The 21,870-nt window shown below is 39.0% G+C and overlaps 3 protein-coding genes across 4 annotated transcripts; all 3 read right to left on the bottom strand.

Moving 5' to 3' along the window:
- Positions 1–658: 658 nt before the first annotated feature.
- LOC110056037 (uncharacterized) lies at positions 659–6,108 on the bottom strand. Of its 2 annotated transcripts, XM_020762473.2 has the most exons (8): positions 5,988–6,108; positions 5,101–5,243; positions 3,118–3,141; positions 2,889–2,969; positions 2,676–2,779; positions 2,048–2,330; positions 1,220–1,386; positions 659–958 (listed from the first exon to the last, which is right to left on the bottom strand). In XM_020762473.2, exons 2-8 carry the CDS (start codon positions 5,177–5,179, stop codon positions 845–847), a joined length of 852 nt encoding a protein of 283 aa, XP_020618132.1. In that variant the 5' UTR covers positions 5,180–5,243; positions 5,988–6,108; the 3' UTR covers positions 659–844. The 2 variants fall into 2 exon arrangements, with proteins under 2 accessions (XP_020618132.1, XP_089148703.1); XM_089292577.1 differs by lacking the exon at positions 5,988–6,108 and having other exon boundaries at positions 5,101–5,290.
- A 2,158-nt stretch (positions 6,109–8,266) lies between these two features.
- Positions 8,267–13,755, bottom strand: LOC110056239 (uncharacterized). Its single transcript, XM_089292131.1, has 7 exons — positions 13,492–13,755; positions 12,139–12,165; positions 11,485–11,568; positions 10,713–10,816; positions 9,405–9,687; positions 9,012–9,178; positions 8,267–8,577 (listed from the first exon to the last, which is right to left on the bottom strand). Exons 1-7 carry the CDS (start codon positions 13,544–13,546, stop codon positions 8,473–8,475), a joined length of 825 nt encoding a protein of 274 aa, XP_089148257.1. The 5' UTR covers positions 13,547–13,755; the 3' UTR covers positions 8,267–8,472.
- A 1,326-nt stretch (positions 13,756–15,081) lies between these two features.
- LOC110056061 (uncharacterized) lies at positions 15,082–20,738 on the bottom strand. Its single transcript, XM_020762501.2, has 8 exons — positions 20,656–20,738; positions 20,446–20,546; positions 19,200–19,226; positions 18,538–18,621; positions 18,195–18,298; positions 16,849–17,131; positions 16,111–16,277; positions 15,082–15,358 (listed from the first exon to the last, which is right to left on the bottom strand). The coding sequence occupies exons 2-8, from the start codon at positions 20,510–20,512 to the stop codon at positions 15,254–15,256; spliced, it is 837 nt and encodes a 278-aa protein (XP_020618160.1). The 5' UTR covers positions 20,513–20,546; positions 20,656–20,738; the 3' UTR covers positions 15,082–15,253.
- Positions 20,739–21,870: the final 1,132 nt, after the last annotated feature.

The raw sequence follows: 21,870 nt of genomic DNA on the forward strand, positions 1-21,870 counted from the left end.
CAGTACAAGAATCATAATTTCAGATTGAAAGAATGTTACGCTGTATTTTTTGACTTGTTCTTTAACTATTTGAGTCATTCCCACCAGTAAGATTTCCAGATATTGTCCGGTTTAAGAAAGAAACATCGTATGATTAGCGGTTTACTGAAAACCTTCAATAGAAATAATAAAAATGTAGATTTCAAGCCAACTTTGAATGTGCAAACTGACTCTATCCGCGGGAAACTATTTACGTGAGATTACAAGCAAATGTCTATTTTATTATATGGAGAAGAGTGTTTTACTGGGAACTAAACCACTCGTAGATTCCATACGCCACTTCACCCGGGACCCGAGTGGCGTATTTTCCGTATGTCACCTTTGTGAGTGTCGTATCGTTCAATGACGGCACGATTCCCGCCTTTTGCTTTTGTTGAATTGGTTTCTCCATATAATAAAAAGAACATTACGCGTTGGCTCGAAGATATGAATTTTATGTTCTCGTGGCAAGAACAATATCTCACTCGTTCGCTTCGCTCACTCGTGAGATATTGTTCTTGCCACTCGAACATAAAATTCATATCTTCTCGCCACCGTGTAATATCCTCTATATATCAGTTCAACACCGCGATAAAACTGTCATTTTCACCTTGACAATGACATCAGCGACATCGAAACGTCGGACAACTATAATTTTAATATTTCTGCTGATAGAGAAAATAAACAAAACACATCGACACTTTTTTCATTTTGTTCGTTTATTCACAGTTCAGGAAACGATGGTGTAATATATGAAACCATGTGTGCAACACGTGCTCTTGTATACTTGTCCTGTGCTCTGCCCACCTATCACGTGCCAACGGGGTCATGGCGGGGTACAGATTAGTTGAGCTGGATCAGTGAGATAGACATGCTGAGTGGAAATAAGTTTCTGTTGGGCCAGGTTAGCCACACATTTGGGCACTACCTTGAAAAAGAACTGAGGAGATGAAAAAACAGTGTTATTAGTAAGACAATACTGGACCACTTTCTGTGATTCAACGCTATCTGTTCTCGTTTCTTAATTTTCTAAGATTTAAAAATAATTTGGTGAATAGAATATCGTTTCCCCCTCCTCTTCCCCCACCAGTACGCCCTCATTACCCGACATTTGGAAAAATACCCACCGGTCCTATACATGAAACCAAGAACTTAGATGAAGATATAATTTTAGTGTTGTTGAGAAGCGGATCAGTACTACCTGGAGATATTGTGCAGGAGGGTGTTCCCAAAAGGGACTTGTGATATTTGCAAGTGTAGCCCATCCAAACGACTTCAGCCGCTGAGAAGCCTGGTCGTACAGCAGAAACACAGGCAGCACCTGATCACAATGCATCTCTGGGGAAATATCATACCAGTAGTGGACCCCTGGAATATAAGGAGATTCTGAGTTAATATTGCAGTTTGATTTCACATCATTGGCAGGCAAACTACAGAAGTGAAATAATGAAGGTCTGCGTGCAAGCTTAGTGGCCAACCAGACATTGAGTATATTTATAGTTCTGTAGCATAAATCGTTTAAGAGCAGTCAGTTTCACTTCCCCTATAAGATGTTAGTCCGCTGCAGGGTCCTCTTGGGATTAATTCGCCGGTACCCATTTATACACCTGGGCGGAGAGAGGCACTGTGAGAGTCAAGTGTCTTGCCCAAGAACACAACACAATGTCCCCGGCAGGGGTCTGAGCCCGAATCACTCAGTCCAGAGTAGAGCACACTAACTTTAACTTTAGCTTTGAAGTTGCACTACCGTTTACCGGAGGCAGGTAACGAAAATACGAAATAAATCACCAGCTCGAAAATATTATTTGATGAAAGATCAAATTATCCAAGCCAAGGTTAAATGAATTGTACAGCAATCGGTAAGGAGAATTTACTCTTCTATCCTATGACTAAATAAAGTGGTTCAACAACATCATTTACCCCAAAATGTCACCGCAAAATTTCTAGCCCAAAAGGTCCTCGGTAATTCCTCGTCCCTATTACACCTGACTAATCTATTCGGGATTAAAATTGTTCAAATACATCTCACCCATCCTTGTGAAACATCTGCCCTTGACCCATTTGGTGTTGCCCAGTTTCTTCTCGTCCAGCGGTATTTCCATGAACTGGGGCTTGCACCATCTGACGTCACTCATTTGAAGGACAAGAGTGTCCCCGTCTTTCGCACTGCGTCGATGTCTCTTCTTCTTGCAGATGTCTTTCGGCTTGTTGGTGAAGTAGGCCGTGAGCAAATAGTTGCCATGGTCGTCTGGGACAAACGCTGATGACCGGGGTCGGATCGGTGAGGGAATCAAATCGTCCGATTCGGTGATCTAGAAGAAAGGGAGGGTAAAGAATTCATTGTGTAATTCATACGTAAATGCTAAAGAATTTTTTATAGACAAAATGATGTATTTTGGTCACAAGCAGGGTCGTGGCAACTTTTGAAATTTAGGTAACACCTTTTCGGATTTTTGGCAATTCTTTACCAACTTTTTGGCATTTCAGTAAGCAACTTCCTAGCATGTTTACGGACAGGCCTATTCGGAGAGGTGGGAATACATTCCCACCCGTGCGAAAAAAGATGGAAGGGGTGCCCTCTCCGCCGCACCTCACTGTGAAAGGAAGCTAGGAATTGAATTCTCCTACTGAGCATTTAATTGAAGAAGTGATCTTACCGTTGCTTGTATACCGGCCAGTTTTCCACTGGAATCAAACAACAGTCGCGTGGAAATATCACTTCCTTTGGCGTATCGGTTGCCATAAAATGGATTATTGGAATCTGTAAAGAAGCAATAAAAGTTCGTTAGAAAACAAGTTTATAGAGAAGTTTAAATGCTGTACTCCGAAAAGTCTCAACTCGAAAGGTGAATTGGAACTTCGTATAATACCACACGTGGCGTCATTCATCCATCCTTCGTTCAAAGCTTGGTCCTCTGTCAGGGGAAAGGCTGTCGGTTTAAAGAAATTTACTGCAAGAAAAAAAAAATGTTACACTTATTAAAATTGAAAATTGCACTTCTAATGAGGTTTTCAAGGGAGGTCTCTGCATCAGTGTTTCTGTGCGAGGTCAAGTGTTGCACAGCTTAAAACCTTGAATCATTTAACTGAATAACTTACCCAGCAAGCGATCCCAATTGTTCCCTATTTAAGAATAAAAAAAGAGGAAAACACTTCGTTAAAGAAGAATCTTAATTACTATACAATTGTAATCTTTTGGAGTTGGAGGGCGAGAGTTAATTGTAATCTTAAAACTGTTCTATTTAATGCGGCGTTGTGCCATTGTGTTTTCTTCAAAGCATTACAAAAAACACAGAATTAGGAACAAATCGAATGAATATTTAATTCAAAATTATAAACGTTTAAAATGTATGAGCCTATGAACGAGTTAAGTCTAGATAATATTTGCTAAGGAAATTTTAAAATTCTTCACAATACGTTCAAACGACAAGAAATTAAAAGATCTTTTCATGCAATGTGAACTGATATAAAGCGTCAACATGATAGATGCTATAGGAATTACAAAGTAAGAGCGATATTAATTACGAAGATCTTTGTTTAAATCATCTTCCTTTGGCCTCTTTATTAGCGCTAGCATAGCATTAAATAATCAACGTTCAATTCAATCCGGAAGACAAAGAGATTTTGACGATAGCGACCATCCCATGCACTGAATGTGACAAATGCGAGTATCGAATATTGACAGATCTTGTTCTTCGAAGTTCTTTTTTAGGAAAAAACACAAGCATTGCAAATGTTTGTATTAGTGTGTGGAAAAGAGATGGTACAATGGTATATGGACGTCTTTAAACGGAAGAATTCGATAATTATTAAGGCAGGTTTAATCCTGTTGCCTCCCGTTTTTGGCAGATTTAAAAGCAGCATTTTTGGCTCGTTCATGTGGTACAGGCCAAACAGATGGTTAAACTATAGCACATTTTTTCCGTGAAGCTCTGGCTGGTTGGTCAATCTTTTGTTACTTCCTTTTCGAGGTTCTTCAATTTTACATTTTGGTTTTTTTCTCGTGGGAAAACAGGAACTAATCTTTTCATGGTGGAAGAACTAAACAAACTTCGTTTTGTCTGATTTGTAAATGTAATGAAATTCTCTTTAATTATTTTTCCTTTATTGTTTAGATATCTTAATTACTATCTAAATCATTTCGGAAACTATATCAACTCAGCAGTATACAAATAATGGACTAATTAAAGAAAAAGAACAAACAAACTGCCTTTACTAGCTTTTCTTCCAGACTTTTCAACATTTTTAATTTATTTTTCAGTTAGTTCCAGGTTATGTTTAAAAATTAATTTAAACATCGTTATCAAACTCCTTGAAAAGGTCATTAAAGAGGGCAAGGTTTGACTGAAAAATTGGACAGGAGACTGAAAATAAGTTAAGGAGTCTAACGCGACTAATTCCAAAAAGAGCACTTCCAAAATCTAGATTTCAATTTTTACTTCATTTTCTCGATCGACACCCGCGAGTAAACAAACGAGTTGCCTGACAACGTAGCTGAACCGAAAACATGTAGTGCAGCAACGGTGCTCGCAGAACATGAATGTACCAAGGCATCCTACCAAGAATCGGCTACAAATTATTGAAGTAGACACTACATTTTCAAAATAGTTAGTTTACATGGCACCATTTCCAGTTTAACAACGGTCAAGTAATTTACACATATTTCACTGAAGAACTAGTTCCTAGGAAACGCAGCACCTGCGTACACATCAACAACGGTAAGAAAATGCAACATTTTTTAAACACCTAAAATATTCCAATATTATATTTCGAATGACCCAACACCTATTTCTCAAAACATTACCATTAACTTTTTACCCATTATTACAACGAATAAATATGGTTGGGAATTTATATCTTGCTTGCATTTTTATTGTTTTACAGAGTATGTTTATGATTTTTTTCGACCAAACGGTCTGTCAAAAAAAATAGTTTCAAATTGGAAGTTTGGGAATTGAGGCCAATAGTGTCATCATTCGAACAAAAGCGCTACTTAACAGGACTTTAGCATGATATTTTGTGACAAAAAAACTGGGCTGTTTTGGAAATTTTGAACAGTTAACATCAAAATATTATACTAACCTTTATGTCCGCAGCTCGCAACAATCTCTACGTAGAACACCGCAACGCCAAGGAGGAAAAAACACGCTTTCTTTGACATCGTTTAGCTATTTTCCCCTTTTTGATTTTGCTAACTAGCAGCTTCTCGATGAGATACGCTTTAACTGCGAATTAAAAGTGATTTGAATTAAAAGTATTGTTGGGCGTTTGTCCATAAAAAGTAAACTTCAAACTTTTGACGAGCAAGCAAAATATATGAAACAATCTGATTGGTCAATATAGTGACAGACAACCGTTTGTCTGGATTGGAGGTAGCTGACGATTGAGAAACCCAACCTGAACTAACAGAGAATCGACATTTTAGCTGAAAACAGAGAAAGGAGGGGCGACATCAAGATTTTTCAGTGGCCACTTTTGCCACCATAACTCAACAAACAAATTGAAAAGAAACAAATTAACAGTCGACGAAACGTTTTCATTGATAAATTAGATACGTTAAAATGAAGCCAACAGCAAACAGCAAGTAAAAATAAAAATTTTAACCGGTCTTTACCAAAACGTGAGAATATTTGTATTTGTTGTGAATAGGAGATTTCAACAAAATGTTGTTTTTATATTTTTGTACTGGATTGATTTAAGTATCAGAGGAAAATAAAATGAAATCAGAGGCAATTTTGGCTGTTAGTCGTAAACGTCATTTTTTCACAATCAAACTTTCACTAATGGCCAACAAAAATCTACAATGTTTCACCAAGAAACTAATTTGCCTGGCTTAATTATGACAACATGACAGGTTACAACAGATAAATAGTCAAATGTTTTCACTATTTAATTGTCACTATTGATCAAAACTGAACTAAAAAAGCCAAGATAACATTTTAAACTGATAATTTGCGTTATCACCCTACCTGACCATCCCAATGTGCTGCTAAGAAAAAGCCAAACTTTTACGGAGTGAAAACCCGCCGTGACGAGGAACAATCGAATTCCAAAGCGAAAACAGCGGTTATCCTAGCCAGTCAGCGGTGATTTTTGGTCTTAATACAACGTGACACCCTTTTAAACTGCTTGAAATAGAAGGTTTAATCAGGAGCTATCCCGTCAGCCCCAGGCCTCCGGCATGAAGCCAGCGAAGGCTTGGTGTGCGTTCTCAGCAGACAGCTTCGACAACAAAGATTTTCTCGGTTGCATGAAGACGGTTGTTCAAGAGCGCGTGTCTAGTTGCCGTGTCTAGTTACTAACCTCGTCTTCTGGGTCCGTACTGTAAGTTACGGACCGAGTTTTTTCTTCTTCGATATATAACGCCCAAGCGCCAAGCGCGCGGGCCATAAATCGAAGGTGGAAAAAAGAGGATTCATAATTTACTGTACGTACGGACCAATCACAGCGCGCGTAGTAACTGAGGAATATAATACAACAACAATAAACTGGCAGAGCTTAAACCTTATCGCATTGTGAGTGACATGGTCTCCGTTCGTGTGACCTCTGTTGTACTAAAGCACCTATATCGAGTATGTCGTTCTGCACCGGACTGTTAATGATGGGCAGATAGTTACCTCAGTAGATACCGAAATGGATATAACATCTAGCTTTACTTAAGATTGATTCATACAACCTCTTCATACAACAAGAAAATATTATCCGATGAGTTAGGCATTCATTCATTCATTCATTCAGTCATTGTTTCATTCATTCATTCGCTCGTTCGTTCTTCGTTCGTTCGTTCGTTCGTTCATGCATGCATTCATTCATTCATTCATTCATTCATTCATTTATTCATTCATTCATTTATTCATTCATTCGTTCGTTCGTTCGTTCTTCGTTCGTTTGTTCGTTCGTTTGTTCATGCATGCGTGCATTCATTCATTCATTCATTTATTTATTTATTTATTCATTCATTCATTATATGAAGTTATCAGCGGCTATGAACAATCCCGAAACCCTTAAAGGCTGATTTGGCATCAATAAGGCATCGATTATTTTGAGGTTTCATAAAAAAAAAACGCTATCCACTAAAATATTTTTAAAAACCCCAGGTCAAACGGACTCGTAAGTAGACCTAAGTTGATAACTTGGGTCCACTTGTGACTCCGTTTGGCCAGGCCTAACGTGCACTTGCGTTGACTTGCGCTCACGTTTGTCGAGATCAAATTGTCACGCAGGTCAACGTAAGTTTTCCACCGTTTGGTCACCCAACCCAAGCCAACGCCAGTTGAGTGACGTCCATTTGCGTGATGGTCACATTTTGGCCCGGCGGGACTAAGCCCGTAGCATTGAAATGGGCTTTTTGCGACTTGCGTGTACTTGCGAGTCCGTTTGGCGACTCAACGCAAGTCTCTACGCAAGATAGTCAAATTCAACTCGCGGCTTCATGCGAGTCAGTTTGGTCCGGGCTTTAGATTGTTATGCCGGAAAAAATATATCGCCATGGTTACCTAACTGAACCTAAGAAAGGTCGGGTGACCGAGTAAATATTCTTGCTGTTTACTCTTTAATAACCAATCAGACACAAGCACGCGCAGTTCTTATTTTGAACATGTGTTGTCACGCTAACTCGCCTCATGTAGGCTAGTAATGGAAGTGGGAAAGTTGTAAGAATTAAAAACTTGTAGGGGCTCAAAGAAAGATGAGATACGTTCTCTGCAATGATTCTAAACGCATCTTGAAAATTTTAGCCTAAATTTTTCAAGTTTGTCGTTTGTAATCTGCGTCAATCTTCGCGTCAATCTTGTTCCTTCACGGTTTATTATAATCCTTTGGTATTTTTTATCTTAGTAAATTATTATTTTCGGGTTTCCTTCAATTTGAAGGTAATTTTGTACGTGCCGGGTCAAAATAACTCAGAATACCGTCATTGAGCTCCTTTAAAACAGGAGAAGAAAATAGTAAGTTGTCCTTCCCTCTCTTCAGCCAACGCTCTTTTCGGGCATCGTCGCATAAATCTGTAACCAAGAGCTCAATAAAGTTTACAACTGATACTTGTGGGGTTTTTTTTACCAGAAATCCCGCCAGTTACTAAGCTTTAAGACCGAATGCCAATATTTTGTGGTAATATTTGATTCATACACTCGTTGGCTTATCATATCCTGAATAATATTCTCGCCTCTTGCGCTCCGCTATTCCTCGTGCTTCGCAAAGGCAGGAAATGGAAATAATAAACGAAGTGAGGTCAAAAATTGAACCAGACTTGTACGTGGAAGTGAAAACATTCAGTTTTAATGGGTAAAAGGTTACATATCAGACTAATAGTTCGCTCTCTAAAAATTTAATCTTTTAGAATTATCGCATAATGTTTTTAACCGGTTTATCATGGTTTTTATTCATGTCGTTTTTGCTGAGTGCTTCTCCTGGTAGAGAACCAAGTGAACTGCAACAGCTGCAGGAGGCCTTCGCCTAAGCGCAGGTTATCTTAAGAGGATCCACAAAATAAATGTGTTGGACAGACACTGTGCTGTAGTTTTTCAGACAAGCAGGAGTTGACTCAGGCTTTAGGAATCTCTGCAAAACATGCAAGCCATGGCGTTATTACAAAAAAATATCCGAAACAGCTTTACAAACCACAGCTACGAGAACGATCCATGGTAATTCTAAGGCTCGTTTACAAGAGAAAGGTCCTTTATCTTTCTGGCAAGCTTAGCCGCAAAGAAAAAGTCGCTTCATGCCCTGCTGAATTAACGCGAACTAAGTGCGTGCAGAATTCTTTGCGGTACAACTGTGTCTCTTAATACTAAGGGCTTGTTTCTATTCAAGACGGGGAGGTGAATATAAAAGTCCTCATAGCTTGCCATGTAAGGAAAGGGGACTTCGAAGACGGCGGGCTATTGCATTAAAAAATGAAGTTTCCAGTAGAGGGGTGAAGTTATTCATGTAGAGAGGAGGCTTTTGAATAGAACTTTTATAGCAAATATGAAAATCCATCTCTGTGTGCTCACCGCAAAAAGAGAAGGGGGAGGTTTCTCCCATTCAGTACTTGGGACATCAATCGGTCCTGCCCATCCAAAACCAATTAGAGATTTTGTTTGCTCGCTGAACAGCAGGAAGATCGGCAAGGCCTTGTCACAGTCAAAATCAATCAAGGTGTTGTAAAGGTAGTGACGTCCTGTTGAAACAGTCGAACATTATTAAGATACTTGAACTCTCATGCATTTGAAGACGAATTAAAGATTCGAAGAGTCGAACCTTTCCGAGGGGGAGGTGCGCGTACATCCCTGGGGCCACCGTTTACGGAACGTTCCCAATACCCGGGGGGGAGAAGATGAGACGGGGGAGAGAAGTATTCAACACTTCTTATTGGCTAAAAACCAGGTCAGCTTCCGAAAACTTACCCATTGCTTTGACGCAGGGTCCCTCAACCCACGGTGCGCCGGCGAACTGGTCCGTGTTCAGCGGTATCACCATGACGTCCTTCTTTTTCCGGAAGTCAGCCATCTGGATCCACAGTCGATCTCCTATTGGCGGCTTTTTCGGCGCTCGCTTTTTATACTTTCCCTCGCAGACGCAAATTTGTCGAGGATCTCGGAAGTAAGCAGTAAGAGCTACACGTCCATCACCTGTTGAGATCCACGGCGGCTCGATGTGGATGGTGGGATAGCTGTCTGTTCGATCGATCTGAGGGACAATCAAAGATATACAAGCTAATCAAAGGCTCTTTGAGCCAACTCGTGTGTTTACAGATACAGATAATCTTTATCCACGGTAAACTGATTCGTCAGCTTTAAAAATAACTAATACCTCATACCTAATACAATGCAATATTTAAATGAAAACTGAGCTACTTTTCACGAATGCCGTGCCTTACTGAAACTAACAGTTTTTTTTTCCTACTGTAAACAACTAAAAGAATTTACAAGATTATAATTAAAAATGAAAGTCTTTGAGTAGGCGTTTGAATTGCCCAAGGGATTCTCCTTCCCTTACATCGCAAGGAAGACTGGCGCCACTACAGCTACAGTTTTTTTTTTTTGGAAACAAAAATTGCGGAAATGGATCACAACGATTCAGAGGAGTCTGCCAATATTGAAAATGTTCAAGCCATAAAGGTAACGTAATTTTATAGGAAAATGAGGCAGTTGGAGATTTGAAATAATTCGCGGAAGAAAAATACTTTTCGAGCGTGAAACACTTGCAATTAAATTTTTAGCAACGCCTCGGTTAAAAACTGTCCAAGCTATTGATTAATCATGGTATATTGAACGGAGTGGAGTCCAATTTGGTCTGAAATCATACACGTGATTTCAAAATCGAATCAACGTGCAAGTATGATTTCAGACCAAAATTGCTCGACCCAAGGGTCAGTTACATGTATCAATTTATTACTTCCAGTTCGGAATTGCACAATTTAATTGCCTTAATACAGGATTTTGGTCAGTACCAATATTTTATTGATCCAGTAGCCGGTTTGCCAAGAAAGCAGAACCGCAAACGCTTTTAAACCTCTCTTTGTATGCAAAAGAGAAAATATGTGATTTAGAGCAAAAAATAGTGTGACTCCAGAATAAATTGCACTGCTAAGAGCCAATCAGATTGGCAGCCATTTTGCTTCACAATGTTCTTTATGAATAATTCATAAAGTTTACGTCGACAGAGAGCTCTTTGTAGTTTCACTCAAACATTACATAAACATCTATCCTTACAGTTGCCTGTATTCCAGCTATGCTGCCATCAGTGTCAAAGATGACTCTTGTAGCATCATCATCTGCTTTGACGTAACGATTGCCGTAGAAAAAGTTGGAGCGACCTGGGCAAAATGTGGAAATTTAAAAAGACACGTTCAGAGTGCTAGTGTCGTAAAAAGAACCATTGTAACCTCGTCCCCAAGGCCTTCTCCTAGACGATTTTCAAACTGGCGGCTCTTCGAGAGAAGATTCTCCCTACCGCCATTTTGAGAAGTGGAGAAGACCCAGGCTCAGAACCACTGAAACCGCCTGGTCTAGAAATTCAATGTACGACAGAGAATGAATGACAATAAATTGAATAATATTCTAAAATTTTAAGTTAAAAGGTAAAATTTAAAAGATAAGTTAAAAGTTAAAAGTTAAGTTAAAAGTTGATCAATAAAGAGACTTAAAAGTCTCTTTATTGATCAAGTAAGTAAGAGCTAAAACTGGTCAGATCGGAGAGAAAATGAAGACAAGTGACTGACCGACACAGAGGCTGAATTCCAGTTTAAACTCAGTTTACACAAAAACCCTGCTAAATTGACAAGCCGACTAAGAGATGTTACCAAATGTTTATAATGCACGCTCAGACGTGTGGTTCGTTAAAATCGTCCTTAAAATTATTGGGTAATGAAATTCAGATTTTTATCACAAATTGAAGAAAAAGAGACGTTGGTAGTAACGAAGAGCATAACAGATTTCGAGAAATTATTGAGGAGTAACAAATGAAATATACTCTGTCGTTTACCTGAGCAACTGGCATCTTTTTTCCAGCCTGCCTTCTCAGCTTGTCTAGCAGTCAGTGGATAAGAGGTAAATTTGCCAAATGTTACTAAAACGACAAACAAACAAAAATCATAACATCACATCATCATATGTGCTGTAGCATGTGTAAATCTTCGCCAGGATTGTGCTATTTAATGGAGTGACTTGCACCCGGGGGTCTCCCACATGAAAAGGACGAGGGGTGCTACCAAGATCCTGTTTTGTGGGTGTGGCTTGAAATTTTTTTCCCCCTAAGAGGTACCAATTCTAAAACAACACATTATCTCCTGCCATATTTTTTTTTCCGCTCAATACCCCAAGAGATACCACAAAAGATACCAAAACCGCTTTTTAACCCCTAAAGGGTACGAAGAGCACCCCCGTCCTTTTATATGGGAGACCCCCCCTGGGACTTGCACCGTTGATAAGGTTATTTCTAATTGGCCACACGAAACAATAGATAAATAACACAAACAATGCCTCTAGCCCTAGGATCTAAAGAGATGCAGATTAACAAGAACGAATTAAAATAGAGGTCTTAAAGTAGTGCAGATCATCAACCGATCTTCTGACCTAAACGTTCAACATACAATTCCGTTAGCTTTAGAATATCATGAAAGGCTTTGTCATGACTAACCTCGCAGCTGGTCCCATGTCGGTGTACCTAAGAAATAAAAAGGGTTAACAACGGCTGTTACACCAGAAAAGATTACAATCCTTTTCTAGGACTCCTGAACCACCCACAGAAGTGTTTTGAGACATGCTCATTGCGGCTTAGTATGCAGCACGCTGCGGTCCTCTTATAGGTTTCATTTAGAAAAAAGAAACAATCTAAAACTTTATCCGAAATCTTTTCGCCGAATTTACGAGGTTTAAGCATGCACTCCGTTTTAATTCTCGTTGAATTAATAGTAAAGGGAATTGAGCACATGGGTATATGTTCGTTCTGATGTCCTCAAGAGACCTGGGGCCCGTTTCTAGAAAGCCCCGGAAACTTTTCGGGTCCGCAAAACCATTTTTAATTAATCTGTATTAAAAAACAGCGGGTATATACGCCTGAAACTTTTTGTATGAAGAGAACCTCTCTTCATATTAAAAATATGTGAACAAAACAGCTCTGAAGTCATAAGGTTTGAAATTTTGCTAAGGCTTTCCGGGTGAGAAAACTTTTCGGGACCTTCGAGAAACGGGCCCCTGCTTTTTAATTGACCTAAGCCGGCTTCTAAAAAACATTTTTCGATTTAAAAGAGTTTTTCAGTTTCTTGGCTGAAAGCAAGTGCCACTGGAGAGGGAATTATGTTTGGAACATTTATTTATCTAGACCCATCTACGGTATTATAGTTTATAACTGTTATGTCAAATCTCAGTCAAAGCTCTCCAACTGTGCATGTTCAGCTGGCAAGCTCCCTAAATAAACAATTTTCTTCAACTAAACGCCTATTTGATCTGGCCGTGAGAAAAATCGCACTTCTTGCGGATAAGTCAAAGTGCATAGTGATGTACTTACGGGCTTTTTTATTGTGTTCTCTCCATTTAAGGTTTGTTGAGGTTTACATGTTACTATAGTGGAAAAATTGTTCTAAAAACAATCTTTAATTCAACATTTGGTAAAATGCACAACGTTTGCCCAAATAAATATGTTTTAGTAAGATATGGTGCATTTTGCTTCTTGAAATCCAAGCGACGGAAGAGATGTATGTATTTATTTATTTCAATGCATGAAAGTGTTATTTATTTCAAAGAGAGATGACTACTATGTAATTCCACTATGCCCCAATGTCTAGGCGTTCTTAGAGCTGAAAGATGGAAGCTACAAATAAACTATGCCTGCTACTAAACAGATGTTTTTGAAATATGCCCTGTAAAAGATTCTGTTGTTATTCTACTGTTAAAAAATCTGTCCGGCATCAAATGCGAACAGTTACTGGTTTTAAACTACTGTCGAAAACAAGTGTCGTATTCGGTCAAGCTTGTAAAAGCAGAAACTTACCTTGAGGGTAACAGAAGAGAGGAAAACAAAATAGCAACAAAGAAGCTTTCCACATTGCTATGTCTTTCGAAGTTCTATACCAGCTGAAGTTCACAAATAGGCTGAATAAAACGGGTCGAGCCTTTTTGCTTTATGATATTCAGTGCGAAATGTCGTCTAAAATGGCGCGGGAAGAAAGATCTAAGACCGAATAAAAACACGCAATGTCGGTGTACCGTAAGGAGTTACACAATCAGTGATTCTCAGAGGTTTTAAGTATTAACCATTGTTATTGCTCGTTGTTAGTGCGATAAGTCATCATCAGAATAAATTAAGGTAGAAATTTTATTGTTTGATTTTAATGTTCGCTTAAAATTTGTCTTTATTACAAAGTGTTTTTAGAGCGGTTTTCAATTGAGTCTCGTAAAACCGAAATCAGAGTTATCACTCCAGCCAATCACAAAGCACGCTGACAATCAAGTCAACCAATCAAAACTCGAATTAATTACATGTAGAGCTTACATGTAGCTGACGCAAAGCGGGAGAAAACTTGCGCGAAATAGTCACGATTAGTTTTGGTTTTACTTTTGATTGGTTGAATTAGTTTGGCGGGTTTTTTAAGCCAATCGTGTAACGTTGTGTTACACAATCAATTACTTTTCGACACTCAAATGAAAATCAATTTTATGATCGTGTTTTTTTAGCATATACCACGGGCAGTTGATGTCAACCTATTCTCGTTTGGAAGAAATTAGAAGTCCATGCTACTCACATAGACATGTACAAACATCGATAAGCTTTTACAAATTGCATTTAAATGCCCTTTAAATTATACTGGTCAACACCAGCAGTTAACAAAAATAAGCCGCAGTTTAACAGAGCGGAAAAATATCACATTTTCGAGAAATATCCTCATTAATTTCCCATTTAAAAAATATTCTAAAACGGTGCTCAAATTTTGGCGAACTTAGCCGGATACGATACATTGATAATAATTAAAATGCAAATAAAAAACACTTTTATATTAAAATGCATTTTTGCCATCACGGAATCGAATAGTCTTAGAAATTTACACTGTAATTTCTGTCAGTAATTAATTTGTTTGACCAAAAGAAGACAACTGTATATTGTGCCACTGTAGTGGCGAATCTAGGGGAGCCCCGCCCCCCTTATTTTGGGTGAAAAAAGAAAAAATTACAGCAGGACGAAAAGCCGGCGGAGCAAGCAAAACAAAATTTTTGTCATGTTATCAAGGAAAGTAACTTAAATGTGGCACGTTTTGCGTAATGCACTCGGATACCTACCCCACCCAGACCCCCCATTCCGGCATAGCTCAGTGATTAATTGAAATTAATTAATTAAACAAACATTAAATTTTACACCTTATGGCCTTTTGGCGTTAGTGCTTAGTGCCTTAGCGAACAGCAGCCCCCTAAACCATCCCAATAGTGCGCTCTGCACTAAAAAGGGGAAAAAACTGAAGAAAAAGAGTAAAACATAGTAGTGACTTTTGGAAAAGATTCTAGTCTGTTCCACAAGGCTTATATGTTATGTTGGAAGGTTAGCTATCGGATTTGCCGCGTCACCGTAAATTGAAACAGACTTTGCAGATGCAAGGAAAAACTTCAACTTTAATCGCTAACAAGTTACATATCAGGCTCGTTAATAGCTCTCTAAAACATTGATCTCTTGAGAATAGATTTGATATATTTGTAACGGGGTGGTTTATTTATTTCGCCATAACTGGTACTTGGGAAGCTAAACTGTGCTAGTAGATCCTCGCTTAAACGCATGTAATTTTGAGAGGATCAACAAAATAAACGTGTTGGACAGACACAGTGCTGTAGTCTTTCAGACAAGCAGGAGTTGACTCAGGCTTCATGGACCTCTGCAAAACGAATGCAACGCATGCTTCTATTAGTTTGTAATAAATACAATAACAATAATAATAATAATAATAATAAATAGATTTTTAAAAATTTATAATACATCACACCCTGGTTTTAGTCTTGTACATAAAACCCTAATTAGTTGGCTCAACTATTTCCATTTTTCAGTGTCCACATTAAACTTAAAAGCTAAATCACAGACATTCAAATAAAGTATACGTATTTGTCTGTCATTCTATTCGTTGACCTCCCTCAAAAGTGCAGTGTGTGAGTGTTTGAGAGTCGCGTTGAATCTATGTACACGAATTAATTGATCGTTTCTCTTAATTGATTGGCTGATTGACGGGCTGACTGACTGACTGACTGACCGACCGACCGACTGACTGACTGATTAGCTGACCGACTGACTGACTGACTGACTGACTGACTGACTGATTAATGGCCGTTTTCACACAAGAGACGGATAATCCGTCTATTTTAGACGGATAATCGGACGGATAAAAATAGACGGATTATCCGTCTAAAATGAACACCGTTCCGTTTTCACACTAAGACAGATTATCCGTGCTGGACGGATAACCCGTCTTAGACGGATTATCCGTCTCTAGTGAGAAAACGGCCCATACCAAGACGGAAAATGTAGCAGATGGATAATCCGTCTAGACGGATTATCCGTCTCTAGTGTGAAAACGGCCAATGACTAACTGATTGACTGATGAATCTAGATGGATGGATGAAATTAAGTGCTCACCGCAAAAACAGAAGGATGTGGTTTCTCCCATTCATTACTCGGGATATCAAATGGTCCTCCCCAGCCAAAGCCAATCAGAGATTTTGTTTGCTCGCAGATCAGCAGGAAGAACGGTAAGGCCTTGTCACAGTCAAAATCAATGGAGATGTTGTAATGGTAGTGGACCCCTGTGGAAAAATTCACCCAGACACTGTTGCTACAAGAACCAGAAAAATAAAACTGTCCATTGTGTCCTGGGACCATCGAGAAACGCAAACCCAGATCTTTACGCGGCGGCATATTGAGGTATGAAGACTCACGTATGGTTCACTCGACGTTAAAAAGCCGAGTAGATTCGCAGTTTAACAGATTGGATTAAGTAGAGCGATTATCATGGTTAGGTAATCATACTCATAACGGCGTCCTTATGTTAGGGGACCAGTCAGCGTAAAACTCAAGTGAAAACCGCTCTAGCTAATAACGTAAACCAACGAGAAATTGAAGCAAATGTAGGTAACCAACCTCAAATGAGGAAAATAGCGCGAAACCAAATTTTCGAAGATTGCTATTGCTTTTGATGTTTCATCTGAATTCAAGAATCATTTTGGTTCGTTGTTAGGTAGAGTGACTTTTTTAACCAATCAGAAAGCGTAGTAATGCAAAACCCAAACCAACACCTAATAGTAAACCGAATTATCTTCGATACTTAATCGATTGAAAAAAAAAACTTGCTAAAGACAAAGTAAAGATTCATTTTACCCATTGCTGTAACGCAGGTTCCCTCAACCCACGGTGTGCCGGCGATCTGCTTGGCGTTCAGCGGTATCACCATGACCTTTTCCTTTTTCCGGAAGTCAGCCATCTGGATCCACAGTCGATCTCCTACTGGCGGCTTCTTTGCCAAGCGCTTTTTACACTTTCCTTTGCAAACGCAAATTTTCTGGGGATCCCGGAAATAGGCGGTGACAGCCACCCGCCCATCATCTGTTTGGATCCATGGCGGTTCGTTGTGGATTGTGGGATAGCTGTCTGTTCGATCGATCTGAGCGTGAGAACAAGCTATCAGTTATTCCGGTACCGTGCCCTACTTCTATTTGAAACTTACACCCCCATCATAATAGAATACATCACTTCTCCAAAACTCGGTTACCGATAAAAAATAACAGGATAGTGACGCTTGCACTGACTCGAACTCAGTGGCTGGGGCAGATCTAGTCGGGGGCGGGGGGGGAGTTCGGGGAGTTCGACACGCTAACATCGCCTCGGAATGCCGGAAATCCCATTTCCGAGGACCTCAATTTTAAAAATTATCCGGGGGAACATGCCCCCGGATCCCCCTACAGCGGACCGGTATCTCGAATCCCCTATATCCGCCCCAGCAGTGGCCCGGCACTTATGAGATATGTCTACATTTTTCCAGATCTAAACGTAATACCCCCTTTGAAGTGAAAATTACACATGTTTCAACTAGGGGACCCCCGTGCGCAACATGAAATGTTTTCAGTGCCAGTTCCGCGGTTCAATTCTCAGTTGAAGAACGAAGAACATAAATGCCTTTGCAGTGCTGGCACTTAACTTCGGTTTCTGTAACTGATCATTAGAATTATGCACCAGATTTCAGCCTAGCTTATTTATAAAATAACTGAGATACTACGATGTAAGCACGGTTGTGACGTTTTAGCTTCGCGGTATTCTTGAACAATATTTTTTAAATGCAATAGGGCACTTTTTCCATGTTTACGTGCATAAATGGGGGAATTCTTGAAGGTTATGCAAACTCAAGTTTGCATTAAAGTCTCGAATTCTCTGAGTCCCCCGCGTGTTTAGATGATCGAAGCTATATGTAAACACGAAAAAAAGTACTCTGCTGCTTAAATCTTTCTCACGTTTCCATCTATTTATTCATTTGGAGGGACAGAGGCGTGACTCTCATGTACGTTTATCTCGGCCTAGCTTGAATCTGCACCTTTCGATGTAGAGTCCATTGCAATAACCATTAACTCACCCGTAGTTCATATACCGTTTGCATAACACAAGAGAACATGATATTTCCTAAGGAAACTCTGTGACATTTTAGTTAAGAACTCAAAATCAGATTCTCTTACAGTTGCCTGCATTCCGGCTAAGCTGCCATCACAGTCAAAGATGAGTCTTGTAGCATCATCGTTAGCTTTCACGTAACGATTGCCGTAGAAAAAGTTGGCACGCCCTGCAGAGACAGTGAAGAAGCGTATATATGTACAGCTAGTTGAATATAGACCACATGTTAATCGTTGATGAAACGACACTGCACAGTATTCAAATTCAATGTATGGCAAAGTATCAGTGGCACAGAACTAAATAACACCCTGAAGTGAAGGCTATATTAGTTGGGAGATGACAAATTTTCATGTAACCATTTAATAAGAAAACCATTGCAATATCAAGATGCTTTTTTTTGATCGGTACCTGAGCAAGAGGCATCCTTTTTCCAGCCGGCGGCTCTAGCTTGTTTGGCGGTCAGTGGATAAGAGGTAAACTTACCAAATGTTACTGAAAGAAAAATCAACAAATGTCAAGTTGTTATGCGTCCTGTAAATCTTCTTCGATCTTTGGTTACCCCGCTCTGTGTTTGAAAATGATACGAGATTCGTTCGTCAAGAGAATGATGTTCTATCATAAGCAATTTATTCTAAACATTTTTTTAAATCCCTTTCTTAATTCCCACTTTGTTTCCTAGACATGAGAGGAAAACTGAATATTTCTGTATAATTAAGAGAGGATGAAGGGAAAAGATGTAATCTCTCATATTTATAGGCGTCATTACCGGCCGAGCTAATCTCTGTCAAGTTATTTTTAGACATGGTACCAGCTCTTCCGCGGATAACGTTAACACGCGCGTTGCATGGATATTTTCGTGAAGGACCAAAATGCACCAGTAGAGGTCCACGTGAGCAAAACCGGGTTACAGGATCGGCTATCTCTTGGCCTGAGAAATCTGACACCGGGAGTGACCTAAAAATAACTTGAGATGGATTACTTTGGGAATAAGGCCTAGTTGAGGGGTTAACTCTCTCACCCTTTATCCTCTCTTGATTCACCGTATTATTTGAAGGCCTTGTTATACTAACCTCTCAATTGATTCCATGATGATGTGCCTATATAAAAAGAGACATTAAAAACCATTCATTGCAATTATTTAAGAAATGGAAAACATTTACCATGTTTTGATAGAGTTAAAAATAAATTACAATATTTAGGGAGGAAGCCACATCAGCCTTAGCCGGTTTTCATGCGGGTCCTCCGTCCTAGTCGAGTTGGAATTTGAAGGTGTTGTTTTTTGTGTGTGTGTGTGGAGGGAGGAAAACCGGAGACCCAAAGAAAAACCCTCGAAGCAAGGCGAGAACCAGCAACAAACTCAACCCACACATGGCACCGGGTCAGAATCTAATCCGGGCCACATTCGTGGGTGGGGAGTGTTATCACCGCTGCGCCATCCCTGCTTCCTAGAGTGTAAATTTGGAAGAACGAGAAATGCTGTGAGAACACGAGCTAAGGCACGTGTTTCTTCAGTTCCTGTTTGGTTATGGAAAAAATCGAAAAGGGGCTTTTATCCCGCCTTCACACAGGGTTTTCATGATCAGATATGGTTTCTAGCTTGTGTAACATGGTTGAATATGATCACCCATCAAGTCTGCTTAAATCTCGTTCTGGCTAGCTTTGGCGTTAAAAAGATAGTTATAAATCCCTGGTTGTATGACAGAGTTCCAAATTTCCCTCTGCTTTGAATTTAAACCTACTGATTATTTTTTCGAAATTCGGTTGTTTTTTTTTTCAGCTGTTTGGCCCACTCTCACTGAGAGTGAAAGAAAACTGTCGGGTATCCAACTGTCTTCGTTCAACTTTTGGCGACTGTTCTCGTTCAATCAGGGCGGGGTTTTTTAATTGCCAAGGTTCTCCAAACCTTGCCTTAAAAGGCAAGCGTTTGCTTTAATTTGCGCAAAGTTCCTTTTTCACCTTGGTGTCATTTCGTTTAAGTTGTGGCGAAAGCGGCTTCATTCATCAGTTACCAAAAATTAGATCAGTCATACTCTTATGATTTTAACTACCACAATTGTAACAAATGTTGATGAATAATAAGGGTGTAAAACTGCATAACGGTCTCTGTTGTGAGCTCGCTCGCTACGTCGCGGTCTCTGAGAAAAAAACGGTGAATAATAAAGGGCTCGGTTCACGACTTCTAGCCGCTACTCGCTAGGGAAAGAAAGGCGACAGATCGCGGTTTTGCAGTGTAAAATGATGAATCATTTTTGTTTAAGTCTTAAATTATTTTACTAGAGTCAAATTAATGTCTTCCGCGAAAAACCTGAAACTTACCTTGAGAGCAATGGATGAAGAGATGTAAACAAAATACAACAGGAATAAAGGCTTTCCAATTTGCCATGTCTTTGAAACGAAGTTGGTTATTTCTATTTCAGCTGTAATAAGCAAATAAACAGAAAAAATTATGAGTTTTGTCTTTTTCGTCTAATTATGTTTAGGACGAAACTCGAACAAATTGTGCAGTATAGAGGAAGAAAAAAATACCTGTCAAAAACACAAGAATGATGTATGGAGAGGTGTTACAAACACTAAACGATTCTAAAAGAGTGCTAGATTAATTGCCACCGTTTCAAATAATGCTGGCCATTTGTTTACTTACGGATCCCAATAATAGATTAAAAATAAATATCTGAAATGGTGTGTTAAATGAAAAAAGATCAAGTCTGTTTGGTTAACAACGGAAATTGAAAGCATGTGTTTTCCTGGAGTTGACTAAAAGTGATATATTAAGTTCACAGTCTATAGTTCAACGGTTGAATAATAAAGATGGGATTTCGCTCAAATGTTGGAATAAAATTTATTTTAGAGTATGAATTTCGTGGCGATAAAATTTATAACTCACTTCGACGTGATTTAGTCGAAGTTTGCATTACGAACGGAACATTTCAATATCTAAGTAAACAGAAGTAGACAACCTTGGTGCTAGGTACAGTTTCAGTTTTATCTCGCGTAGTTACACATGTTTTACAAGTAAAAACTACTCTTGACGTATTCTTAAGTTGTAACAAATTATATTTTGACTGCAAAAGAAATTAAAGCAATCTCCATTAAGAAACCCGTTTACTTAAGTATTTTTTTTATTGTACCAGTGTAAATACAGTTAAGGGGTCAAGGAAAACTGAATATAATTGTTATGAGGTTTCACCGCAAAACATGTCGATATATAACTCCTTTAAGTTGAACTTAGTTTCAGTTATTTCAGTATTTATGGGGAAAGAAAGGTTTCTGGAAGCGTTGACAATTATTCAATGGCCTTCAGCAAAATTTCCCCGCTAAACGCCATTTTTTTTTCTTCAAGAAATTATGAACTATCTTAGTAAACATTTGTTGAATACACAATGGAAGCTTAACAACAGAAGATTTTGCTCATGAAATCAAAGAATAGGCGAGAGTTTATTCGTTTCCTTTTCCAATTGAAGATCGGATCGTGTGGTTAACTAGGAAAACTGAAGAATAAAAAAGTAACTTACAATAATTATGCAGTAAGTTCAAGTTCTTAATCAAGACTTTGTCCTGAAGTGTATTGACGTTTTTAAGTTTATTTTAATTTCGTGTATTTATTTTACTGAAAGCTACGTCCTAACCACTATTGGGTAAAGTTAACTTATTTCACGGCGTCGCTTTGATTTCGCCGACCAATTTTCCTAACAGAGATTTCATTCTGATTTTTTTCTCGAAAATCATCGGTTACTGATAAAA

Source organism: Orbicella faveolata, unplaced genomic scaffold (assembly GCF_042242905.1).
Source record: "Orbicella faveolata isolate gen_17 unplaced genomic scaffold, um_ofav_v1 contig_24, whole genome shotgun sequence".
Taxonomy (NCBI): domain Eukaryota; kingdom Metazoa; phylum Cnidaria; class Anthozoa; order Scleractinia; family Merulinidae; genus Orbicella; species Orbicella faveolata.